Source organism: Hemiscyllium ocellatum, chromosome 2 (assembly GCF_020745735.1).
Source record: "Hemiscyllium ocellatum isolate sHemOce1 chromosome 2, sHemOce1.pat.X.cur, whole genome shotgun sequence".
Classification (NCBI taxonomy): domain Eukaryota; kingdom Metazoa; phylum Chordata; class Chondrichthyes; order Orectolobiformes; family Hemiscylliidae; genus Hemiscyllium; species Hemiscyllium ocellatum.
The window spans coordinates 14,303,413-14,316,535 of record NC_083402.1 but is presented as its reverse complement, the minus strand read 5'-3'; the positions used below and the strand labels follow the sequence as shown (position 1 = coordinate 14,316,535).

The 13,123-nt window shown below is 41.4% G+C and overlaps 1 protein-coding gene across 3 annotated transcripts in view; it reads left to right on the top strand.

Moving 5' to 3' along the window:
• Positions 1 to 13,123, top strand: part of sh3rf1 (SH3 domain containing ring finger 1) — a 168,392-nt gene that overhangs the window by 109,317 nt on the left and 45,952 nt on the right. For all 3 annotated transcript variants that reach the window (XM_060834862.1, XM_060834845.1, XM_060834854.1), the window contains exons 3-5: positions 3,239 to 3,514; positions 4,094 to 4,189; positions 5,325 to 5,648. In XM_060834862.1, coding sequence (XP_060690845.1) covers positions 3,239 to 3,514; positions 4,094 to 4,189; positions 5,325 to 5,648 — 696 coding nt within the window. The remainder of the gene's footprint in view (positions 1 to 3,238; positions 3,515 to 4,093; positions 4,190 to 5,324; positions 5,649 to 13,123) is intronic.

Below are 13,123 nucleotides of genomic sequence, written 5' to 3'. Positions count from 1 at the left end.
TGACTTTTAGGCAGTGACTTAGATTTCACCATCTCACGGGGTTCAGATGCATGTTGCCATTAGTCTGGAGTTCTGGATTACTTGTCCAATATCACTAGACCATCACTCGCCAAATCTGGAACTGGATGCAGTATTCCAGTTAAGGCTGAACCGGTAGGCAGTTGGGACTGCAGGTGCTGGCATTGTATTTTTAAAAACACAGGAGCAGGAAGTTGGCGATATTAGCTCCCTGAGAGACCATGGCTCATTTTTGACTGAGTTCCACGCACCCACATTTGCTCCACATATTGTTAGTTAAAAAGCATTATTAACCTCAGAATTAAAAGAAACAAGTGATCTAGCAGCAACTGTTGGGGGTAAACTTCTACCATCCCTTATGTGTACAAGTATTTTCCTCAACTTTCAGCATTCTCAGTTAGAATTTGCCCTTACTATGGAAATAGTTTCCCTCCAAGCATCCTCAACTCATATATGAGTGTAAATTCCACCTCGGAGACTGCAATCACATGCCAAGAACATTTAAATTCACTGGTTTCCAAATCTTCCCCTCCCCCCATCCCATCCCACATCCAACCTTCTGACTCACATCCAGTCTTCTGAGCTGACCTACCTGTCCTCCATCTTCCTTCCCATCGACCTATCATCACCACCGACCTTTGCCTACCTATAGCCTACCTTTCTCCTAGCCACAACCCCCCCCCCCCCCCCCCCCCCCCCCCCCCCCAACACCACATTTATCTCTCAGTCCCCCTGCCCAGTCCTGAGGAAGAGTCCTGCCCAAAACGTCGACTCTCTTGCTCCTTGGTTGCTGCCTGACCTGTTGTGTCTTTTCTAGCGCCATGCTTTATCAAGGCTGAACCAGTATCATCTCCAAGTTGCGCATAATCAGCTTGCTCTTATATTTGTTGCCTCCAATCCTCATGCATCAAATCTCAAACTTCTTTGAAAATTCTCAGAGATTTCAAAAGTTGAAGAATGAGGGTTAAATTATGAAGAGATTAATTAGGGTTGAATGATCTGGAATTTACACTAGCATATGATTTGAGGGTAATTGGAGATATTTGCCATTGTCAGGGGCGTAATCTAAATGAGAAAAATTAGGAAAACACTTGTACACATATGTTTACCCCAAACAGTTGCTGCTAGATCAGTAGTTTCTTTTAATTCTGAAGTTGATAATGCTTTTAGCTATCAATATGTGGAGCAAAAGTGGGCGCATAGAATTCAGTTAAAGATTAGCCACAGGAGCTAAGTGGCCAACTTCCTACTCCTGCGTTTTATGGCCAGTCCCAATCTTGCTGAGTTCCTTGTGTGCCGCCGCCATCGTAATCTTGAGCAGCCAAAGGTTTACATACGATTCACTTCAAATCTATGGTGCGCCTGATATCTCAACACTTTGCTGTGAGGCATTGGATCATTTTATCTCTTACTGTGAGATCCTTATGTGCCTTGATTCTGGTGACATTTGGAGCTGTCTGAAGACTCTGGTGATGAGGTGTAGACATACAAATAAAGATCCTATTCAGTCAAGAAACAAAGAGTAGTATAAGACCTGTCGACCCATCAAATCTGTGTTGACACATGACACCTTTCCTAAACTAAAAACCTTTTCTCCCATGTGGTCCATATCCCTCTATTCCCTGCCTTTTCATGCATCTGTCAAGATGCCTCTTACATGTTGCTATTGTATTTGCTTCCACTGGGTCCTCTGGCAGTACGTTTCAGGCACTTACCACCCTCTGTAAAAATACTCACTTCTTCAAGTCTCCTTTACTATTGACCCATGTCCCATAGTAATTGACATTACTACCCTGGGAAAAAGATTCTAATATTCTATCCACATCCCTCATAATTTTGTAAACATCGATCAGGTTGCCCCTCAGCCTCTGAAGTTCAAGTTTGTCCAATCTCTCCTCATAGCTAATACCCTGCAAATCAAGCAACATCTTGGTAAACATTTTCGGTTCCCTCTCCAAAGCCTCCACGTCCTTCTGGTCGTGTGACAACCAGAGCTGTACATAATATTCTAAATGTGGCCTAACTAATGTTCTGTACAGCTGAAATGGTCTTGACAGTAAATTTTAGATGTTACTTTTTTAGTTTGCGAGTACATAGTTAATGTTAAAAATGGAAAGAATTGTGGATGCTGGAAATCAGAAACAAAATCTGAAATTGCTGGAAAAAACTTAACAAATCTGGCAGCATCTGTGGAGAGAAATCAGAGTTAATGTTTTGGGTCCAGTGATCCTTGCTCAGTTCTGAGGAAGAGTCACTTGACCTGCAGCATTAACATAGTTTATGATGTCTGGTAAATTTGGATCTTGTTCAAACACATCAGTGTGCTTTGAGGATTCATATTTTGGAAAGTAATCTGTTGTTGGTGATGGACTGAGTGATACAATGAACTAGACACTAGTTGTTAGATCAATGTCTTTTTCCTTCTTGTGAGCTGTATTATAATCCAGCCCAATTTATTGAGATGATTGTCATGTTGAGAATTTTGATTTGAGTTAAGTTTAGGAAGCATTGTTAACACAAGTACTGACCAACGTCACAGAACAGTCTGTGCTCAGACTGCACAGATCACTAATTTAGAATAACAAACAAATTCAGAACTGAAAGATTGTTGGGACAAATTAGAGGAAGCTCCAGCAGGCATAATCAGCGCTAAAACAGGTTTCCTTGTGTGCCTTGCACAACCTAGGACAAGATGTAGAGAAACTGGTGTTGGGACTGGGGTGGACAAAGTTAAAAGTCACGCAACACTAAGTTATAGACCAACAGGTTTGTTTGGACATACTAGCTTTCGGAGCGCTGCTCCTTCATCAGGTAGCTGTGGAATGGGATCATAAGACACAGAATTTAGAGCAAAAGATTACAATGTCATGCAACTGAAATTATATTGCAATCTAGGTTTGTTCAACATATCATTTCAGTTGCATGACATTGTAATCTTTTGCTATGAATTCTTTGTCTTATGATCCCATTCCACAGCGACCTGAAGAAGGAGCAGTGCTGAGAAAGCCAGTACGTCCAAACAAACCTGATGGACTATAACTTGGTGTTGTGTGATTTCTAACATTGTCCACCCCAGTCCAACACCGGCTCCTTCACATCATGTCCTTCAAAAATAGAACCGCCTTTTCTGTATGATCTTGGAAATTGTCTGTGGTCTGTTATGTAATCACTGGTGATGTGAATTGCGTTTGTTAAAATTGTACTTTTATTGTTTTTTCAGGGTATACCTCAACTGCCGTGTGCTAAAGCATTGTACAACTATGAAGGAAAAGAGCCCGGTGATCTCAAGTTCAATAAGGGTGACATCATTATCCTGCGAAGACAAGTAGATGAAAACTGGTACCATGGGGAAGTCAATGGTGTCCACGGCTTTTTCCCCACCAACTTTGTTCAGATTATTAAACCTTTACCTCAGCCTCCTCCACAGTGCAAAGCACTTTATGACTTCGAAGTAAAAGACAAGGAAGCAGACAAAGACTGCTTGCCGTTCTCAAAGGTGAGGTCTTCCTTTTTTAGTTTGTTCATGGGATATCAGAGTCGATGAGGCAGATTTTATTGCTCACCTCTAATTACCCTAAAAAGGTGGTGGCTCACTTCTACGTCGTTTTGTAAGGGGTTTTCATATATCATTTCTTGCCCAAGCTATTCTAGTACCTGTCCGGATGTAAATTGCAACACTTTTGAGAAGGAGTTTTCCTTTGTTCCTCAAAATACCAATTTTGTGTCCAATGTATTTTCTGAGAAACTTTGCGTTCTTCGTAAACTGTATAGCTCTATGTGAATACTGAGGCATGTTTCAGTGTTGTGGATGTGTCAGTGCTATATCATACAGATCAGAAAATGGTTTTGTTATGTCAGGTCAGTGCCAATTCTTTTATGGTTTGCTTTAAAACCACAGACAGTGGTGACTCAGTCCATATCACACAAGGAATCATTAAAATCAACTAAATAATTTTTCACTCAATGAGACATAGTTAATCATTGAAGGTACCCTGTCTTTTGAGCTTGAGATTGTTTACTTAGGAAACCAGTAATCCTGCTTTACTAAGTGACTAATTAATCTTTTTTGCTTCAGGATGATATCTTGACAGTGATACGCCGAGTAGATGAAAATTGGGCTGAAGGAGTGTTGGGTGACAAGATAGGAATATTCCCAATTTCCTATGTTGAGGTGAGTAATCACTTTCGGTAAATGTGATGTATATGTGCAAATCTGATGAAATGTCCTTCAACTGAAACCGTCTTTTTTCTCCATAGCGATTAATCCTCTATGTTCCTCTGACCCCCTCATTATTTCTCATTGTACCTGTACCTATTATGTTTGTGCCTGTATGTACGGGTATTAAGCATTGCATAATGGTGCATTCACCATACCAACATCTTGAAGAATTATTGTCAACTTGCCAACCAGTCGGCATCCTTTTGTCTTCCAGCAGAAATTGTGGTTTCTTTAAAATTTGGCATTTTTGCATTTGTCCTGATGAGCATAAGGTGAAATACTTTGACATCACTTTTTTTCAGCATTTTTTATGACCAACTGACTAGTTTTGCATTTCTATACATATGATTCCCACTGCTAACTTATACTCCAGCCTGTAAACTCATTTGGCAAAATGGTTCTCAATTCTTGCTCTTAATTAAATATTACAATGCTGAAAATTGGAAAGCAAGTTCCATCATCATTAAAAGACAAAATGTAGCGGCTCAAGGTTGAAGGGCCGAAGGGCCTGTTCCTGGACTATAAATTTTCTTTGTTCTTTTGATCTTTGCTGGAGAAATCTAGCAACATTTGTGGAGAGAGAAAAGCAGGGTTAGTGTTTCAAGTCCAAGATGTCCTGTTCAGAACTGTTCAATTCCACACATGAAACATTAACTCTGCTCTTCCCTCCACAGGGACTGCCAGACCTGATGAGTTTCTCCAGCATTTTCCTCCTTTATTTCAGATTCCCAGCATCTGCAGTATTTTGCTTCCCTATCATTGTATGCAGACAACCTCATGACACCAAACTGCAACCTTTTTGAGGTGTTTTGAGTAACTAAACATAGATTAGTGGCGATGATGCTTAAAACTTTAATTTGGATTGCATTCAAAATTAAAATTTGAGCCTGTTTATGCAGCGGGACACTGAATTTCAAACAGTTGGCTTAACATTGGTTTCGCACAGACACAAGTATCAATAGTGGAGTTCTTTTAAATACAAAGGAATGGCAGTACACAATCCTGTAGACCCAACAGTAGCATTATATAACAGTACTTTATATAAATGTTATTTCTATGATGTGGAAATATTTTTGTGTATTTTCAGTTCAACTCAACAGCCAAACATCTGATACAGCTGGACAAACCTTCAACTTCCAATTCTGGAAGTGGCGATTCAGGAGAAGGTAGCAGCAGTAACTCAGGGGCTGTACACAACAATTCTGCCCAGAAACCCTTGGACATCACAAAGAAGAACACCAAAAAACGGCACTCGTTCACCTCACTAACCATGTCTAACAAAGCGTCTCAGTCATCTCAAAACCGCCACTCCATGGAGATCAGCCCTCCTGTCCTGATAAGCTCCAGTAACCCGACAGCTGCTGCTCGCATCACTGAATTGGGTGGACTCTCCTGCAGCGCTCCTTCTCAGGTAACAGGCCTGGAAGTCCCACAGAACTCTGTTGTGATCATAAGCTTGATATTGTTTTATTGTTGTGATCTGAAATGCACTGTCTGAGGGGAGGTGGAAGACCAATTCAATGGTTGCTTTCAGAAAGAATTAAATATTCTTTGGAAAATAAACATCGCCATTTCTAAGGGAAAAGAACAACGAAGTGGGACTAATTGGATGGTTCCATGTAAGATCTTTCAGATATACAATGGGCTGAATGACCACCATCTGTGCTTAATGATTCTACATTTTGTTTCCTTATTTAACTGTCCAAATTACACCTTTTCCAGAATGGTTTGATTCATATACTGCCTTTTAAACAGCCACTTATGATCTTCAGAGTCTTTGCAATGCCTCATGTTGTCTTGACATTGAAGCAGTTAAGACTCTGAGGTTTCTTGACCTGATCGATATGGAAACCAGGTTGTCTCTTGTGGGAGAACCTACAAAAAGCAGTTACCCATTTAAAACGGAAACACAAAGTTTTTTTTCTCTTTGAAAGGTGGTGAGTCTTTAAAATTACATTCCTCAAAAGGTGGTGGAAGAGGTCTTTGTTTTTAAGGCAGGTAGATTCTTCATGTTCAAAAGGGTGAAAGGTCATCAGTGTAGATGAGAATATGGAGTAGTTATATTAGCTACAAACTTGTTTAATAGTGGAGCAGGATCAATTGGGCCAAATGGCCTACTTCTGCTCTTAATTCAAATGTTTGTTAATTTTTTTGAATTACTGATGTTCTCATTCTGACCCTTCTGGCTTCTAATGGCAATGGTGCCGCTCCCAGCTTGGGGTCAAGACTTGCCTGTCCACCCATTATGAGAAAAGCAAAACTGACGGGAACTACAAGGATACAGTTGGTAATAAAATGAATAGTTCAACTTTAAATGTCAATTGCTTTAATCCACATATAATCTATTTTTAAAAAAATCTTGGTGGGCTGTGAGACTAGAACAAGTGCAGTCATCATCCAGTCCTGTAAGTTACTCTGAAAAGTTTATCCTTGTGCAACTGCAAATCCAGAGATTTTGCTTAGCAACAGCATTACAACAAAATCAACTATCTAGTGCTTTTCACATAATAAAATGATGCAAGGTACCACACTGAGGATATTATTAAACAAAGTATGACATTGTGCCACATACGGAATTGTTAGGACAAATGACCAAAAACTTGGTCAAGTTGTAAATTTTAATGTGTGCGTTAAGACAGTACAGTGAGGGGGTGCAGGGAGGGAATTCCAGAGTGTGGGGTTGAAGTACCTGAAGGTGCAGCTAAATGCTGGCAAATGGGACTCGATTAATTTAGATTTCGGGTAGGCATGGATGAGTTGGACCGAAGGGTCTGTTTCCATGCTGTACAGCTCTTTGACTCTATAACAATCCCAATACACCCTTTCCTTAGTGATTGGCTTCATATGCTGCCTTTTAAACAGTCAGTCATGAGCTTCAGAGTCATGGTGAAGCAATTAAAATGAGTGATGGAACAAGAGGTCAGAACTGGAGGAATGCATACTTCTCAGAGGGAAGGAGGAGATTTACAGAGATAGGGAGTGACTTCAAAGGCCACAGAAGGATTTGAAACCAGTTTAAAAGCCATACATTAGCTCCTAGTCAAGCAATGCTCAACTCACTGTGTGCAGAGGAGATGAAATGGTGGAACTTGCTACAAGTTATCTTACAGGCCTCAAGATTATGGAAAGGAAGGTGTGGAAAACCTCCCAGAAATGTGTTGGGTTGGTGTATCGTAAGAGAACAAAGGCATGGATGAGAGCTTCAGCACAGATGGGCTGAGACAGGGACAAAATCAGGCAGTGTAATGGAGGCTGAAATAGGTAGGTTTACTGGTGGTACCATGAGATCAGAAACTGAGCTTGGGATGGAATGGGACATGAATGCAAACAGATGGGCTTAATTCCATTTTGTTGCAGCGGAGAGGGATGGACCACAACTCGTTGTACTGAATGGACTATTTCTATATTTGAGCTGCAAATGTGTTGCTGGTCAAAGCACAGCAGGCCAGGCAGCATCTCAGGAATAGAGAATTCGACATTTCGGAACTGTTTCTAATTGTTTCTATGACAAAGCTCTCTCAGTGTTCACTGTGAAACAACAATTGGACTGATGAGCCACACTCGTAGAGGAGCATAGAGTCATAATGTATACTCGAAGAAAAACCAAGCTTCAACTGTATAATATTTAGTGAGACCACCCGAGTACTGTCTACCTTTGCTCACTAAATCACAAAGGCGATGTTCAAGCCTCGAAGCAGTGTGGAGAATTCCCATGAAATGGAGTCAAATGTCATACAACTAATCTCAAATGAACTCAGGCTTTTCGGAACTGGAAATAGATTGTTCAAAATGTTGTTTATTGAGGCATATTTAAAGTAGTACATCGTGCAGAAAAGATAAGTCTTCAACAGGGCGGTGTTTGAAACTAGTAGGGCTAAGGGCACAGATGTCAGTTGCTAATAGCCAGAATTTGGACATGTGCCAACTTATGGACCTGTTCTCTGGGTAGGCAGGTGGATAGGAACATTTGCAAGAATTCGCTGGACATTGTGATGAGAGAGAACTGTAGGCTAACTGGCTGGAACATCTAAAAATGGTCTTCCTCTCCCAGGTCTATCTTTTGATCTTTCAAAATGTATTAAAAATAATGTGAATTCTACCATAACTCTTAAAATATTAATAAGTAGATTATAAAGGATTTTCAGTAAAGGAAACTGCATGTGTGAAGAGCTTGTGACTAAAGGTTGCTTCAGGAGTAGAGATGCAATCAAATAAAATGTATGTTGTGTCAACAAAGTAAAACAGGTTCTTACAAAGCTGTTCCAATAGGTATATGGAACAGTTGTTTGACAATGGGATAATCGTTTGCACATATCTTGCTGACGAGGAGCAAGACTGTTTAATCTGGCCACTTAGTCATAGAGTCATAGAGATGTACAGCACGGAAACAGACCTTTCAGTCCAACCCGTCCATGCCGACCAGACATCCCAACCCAATCTAGTCCCACCTACCAGCACCCATCCCATATCCCCCCAAACCCTTCCTATTCATATACCCATCCAAATGCCTCTTAAATGTTGCAATTGTACCAGCCTCCACCACTTCCTCTGGCAGCTCATTCCAGCACGTACCACCCTTTGCATGAAAAAGTTGCCCCTTTGGTCTCTTTTATATCTTTCCCCTCTCACCCTAAACCTATACCCTCTAGTTCTGGACTCCCCGACCCTAGGGAAAAGACTTTGCGTATTTATCCTATCCATGCCCCTCATAATTTTGTAAACCTCTGTCAGGTCACCCCTCAGCCTCCGACGCTCCAGGGAAAACAGCCATAGCCTGTACAGCCTTTCCCTGTAGCTCAGATCCTCCAACCCTGGCATCATCCTTGTAAATCTTTTCTGAAGCCTTTCAAGTTTCACAACATCTTTACAACCGAAAGGAGACCAGAATTGCATGCAATATTCCAACAGTGGCCTAAACAATGTCCTGTACAGCCGCAACATAACCTCCCAACACACGGGCGGCACGGTGGCACAGTGGTTAGCACTGTTGCTTCACAGCGCCAGAGACCCTGGTTCAATTCCCACCTCGGGCAATTGTCTGTGTGGAGTTTGCACATTCTCCCCGTGTCTACGTGGGTTTCCTCCGGGTGCTCTGGTTTCCTCCCGCAATCCAAAAATGTGCAGGTTAGGTGAATTGGCCATGCTAAATTGCCCGTAGTGTTAGGTGAAGGGGTAAATGTAGGGGAATGGGTCGGTGTGGACGTGTTGGGCCGAAGGGCCTGTTTCCACACTGTAAGTAATCTAATCTAATCTTAACATGTACTCAATACTCTGACCAATAAAGGAAAGCATACCAGACGCCGCCTTCACTATCCTATCTACCTGTGATTCCACTTTCAAGGAGCTATGAACCTGCACTCCAAGGTCTCTTTGTTCAGCAACACTCCCTAGGACCTTACCATTAAGTGTATAAGTACTGCTAAGATTTGCTTTCCCAAAATGCAGCAGCTCGCATTTATCTGAATTAAACTCCATCTGCCACCGATCCTTGTGGCACTCTGGTAAAGGGGCAGTACAGAGAGATCTGGGTGTTCTTGTACACCAGTCAATGAAGGTAAGCATGCAGGTACAGCAGGTAGTGAAGAAGGCTAATAGCATGCTGGCCTTCATAACAAGAGGAATTGAGTATAGAAGCAAAGAGGTGCTTCTGCAGCTGTACAGGGCTCTGGTGAGACCAACCTGGAGTACTGTGTGCAGTTCTGGTCTCCAAATTTGAGGAAAGACTTTCTGGCTATTGAGGGAGTGCAGCGTAAGTTCACGAGGTCAATTCCTGGAATGGCGGGATTACCTTACACTGAAAGACTGGAGCGACTGGGCTTGTATACCCTTGAATTTAGAAGACTGAGAGGGGATCTGATTGAGACATATTCGATTATGAAAGGATTGGACACTCTGGCAGCAGGAAACATGTTTCCACTGATGGGTGAGTGCCGAACCAGACCACAGCTTAAAGATACGGGGTAGACCATTTAGGACAAAGATGAGGAGAAACTTCTTCACCCAGAGAGTGGTGGCTGTGTGGAATGCTCTGCCCCAGCGGGCAGTGGAGGCCCAGTCTCTGGATTCATTTGAGAAAGAGTTGGATAGAGCTCTCAAGGATTGTGGAATCAAGGGTTATGGAGATAAGGCAGGAACAGGATACTGATTAAGGATGATCAGCCATGGTCATATTGAATGGTGGTGCAGGCTCGAAGGGCAGAATGGCCTACTCCTGCACCTATTGTCTGTAACCTGTACATTTTGCAAGATGTCACCATCTATTTCCCTACAGTCTATATCTGCCATGTCCTTTTCCACAGTAAATACTGATGCAAAATATTCATTTAGTATCTTCCCCCATTTTCTGTGGCTCCACACAAAGGCCGCCTTGCTGATCTTTGAGGGGCCCTATTCTCTCCCTAGTTACCCTTTTGTCTTTAATATATTTGTAAAAACCTTTTGGATTCTCCTTAATTCTATTTGCCAAAGCTATCTCATGTCCCTGTTTTGCCCTCCTGATTTCCCTCTTAAGTATACTCCTACTTTCTTTATACTCTTCTCAGGATTCACTCAATCTATCTTGTCTATACCCGACATATGCTTCCTTCTTTTTCTTAACCCAAACCTCAATTTCTTTAGTCATCCAGCATTCCCTATACCTACCAGCCTTCCCTTTCACCCTGACAGGAATGTACTTTGTATGTATTCTTGTTAACTGATTGTTGAAGCTTCCCATTTTCCAGCCGTCCCTTTACCTGTGAACATCTGCCTCCAATCAGCTTTTGAAAGTTCTTGCCTAATACCGTCAAAATTGGCCTTTCTCCAATTTAGAACTTCAACTTTTAGATCTGGTCTATCCTTTTCCATCATAATTTTAAAACGACTAGAATTATGGTCGCTGGCCCCAAAGTGCTCCCCCACTGACACCTCAGTCACCTACCCTGCCTTATTTCCCAAGAGTAGGTCAAATTTTGCACCTTCTCTAGTAGGTACATCCACATACTGAATCAGAAAATTGTCCCGTACACATTTAAGAAATTCCTCTCCATCTCAACCTTTAATACTATGGCAGTCCCAGTCTTACTATCCAATTCTTCTTCTCTCATTAGCAACATGATACAAGGTGTTATTGAAATAGCATTTTGTGAGCGCTAATTCACACTGACTCCGTGTGGCTTCTGCCAGGGCTGCTAGTTTTATAACCTTGTTGCAGCCTTGATCCAAACATCCTTAAGAGCTGAATTGATGTTGGGTGGAAGCTACTGTTTTTGACTGAATATGATATCAAGAGGAGCTAACAAAACTGAAGTCAATGAGAATTGGGAACAAAGTACTTCATTGGTTGGGGTCATACTTAACACACAGGAAGATGGAGACCAATTCTCTCACCCCCCAGGACATCACTAAGAATTCCTCTGGGCAGTGTCGTTCAGCTGAAATAAAACAGAAAGATATGCTAATTCTCTCTTTAAAGACATGACAGAACTGAGCACTTTGCCTCTTGAGTTAGGAATATCTGAAATTATGATGAAGGATAAATCCACAACAATGGAGTTGCCCAGCCTTGCACTGCAACTCATGTCTTTCTGTATTTGCGAAATTATTTTTTCCTGTCAAGTGATAATTTGGATCCAGTGTGATGTTTTCAGAAATCATCTTCAGTTGCTTCATAAATTCCCCACCCTTCATTATAAGGACAAAATGAGAATGTTTGCATCGTGTTTAGTAGAGTATGCAGGTTTCCACATGCAGCGAGATGTGGACATGATTCAAGCTTGAGCTGATAAGTGGCAAGTTATCATTGTGTCCAACAATGACCATCTTGAACAAAAGGAAATCTGACCATCACTCCTTGGACATCCAATGTCATTACCGTCGCTGAATCATCTCATATCAATATTCCAGGGGTTAACATCGATTAGAAACAGAATTCGACCCACCGTACAAATATATTTTCAGGAGCCGATTTCAGACTAGGAAATTGATAGTGAAAAAGATCTCTGACTCCCCCAAAGCCTGTCCAGTGTATGCAAGGCAAAAAACAAGAGTATAATGGAATATGCTATTGCCTGATTGAGTGCAGCTCATGTGCACTCAAGAGGCTCAATAACATCTAAAGCAAAGCACCCTGCATGCTCAGCAGTTCCTCCACCAATCTTAATATTCTGTCACTCCACTGCCAATGCACAGTGGCAGCAGTGAGCAGTAATAGCAAATCCCTAATAGCAAAATCTCAACAGGTCTAGCAGCATCTGATTTTTCTCCACAGAGTTAGTATTACTGCAAACAATTTCTGTTTTTTTTTCAATTTCCAGCATCCACTGTTCTTTTGGTTTTGTTTTGCTAATAGCTGGTTATTCTCTTTCACCTTTCTCTCTGATCTGCTCACCCTCTTGTAAACAACTGTCTTTATATTTTAGTGTATTTCTGATTATGGACTGAAAAGGGAAAAGACTTCACACAGCTGCTGGCTCGAGCACTTGTAGGAGAATGGTTCCAGTTTGTCTGTACAGTGTACGAATGGATGTTCAGTTTCCTGTTGAAAGAAAGGCAATACTTGATTCAGAAATAATAATACGGCAAATCATCAAACAGTGAATGAAAGTGTGAAAAATTGGCATATTCACAACCTTACAACATCAGTAAAAGGTTGCAAGGAATCAAAAGTGCCCAAAATAAAGCAACTCATTGTCTGTGATCTTAATTGGACTTCTCTAATTTTTACTCCCCTTCTCCTGGATAATATCTCAGGGCAATGTCTTGAGAAATCGGAATCCAACTTGGTTTAAAATGTAAACAAAGCCTGACAGTTAACTGTCAGTCATCATTAACTGGCACATCCTTTGTGGTAATGCCTCAATCAGTTAGAATCGATTTGCCAAACAAGTATCACTCTCTACAGTATAA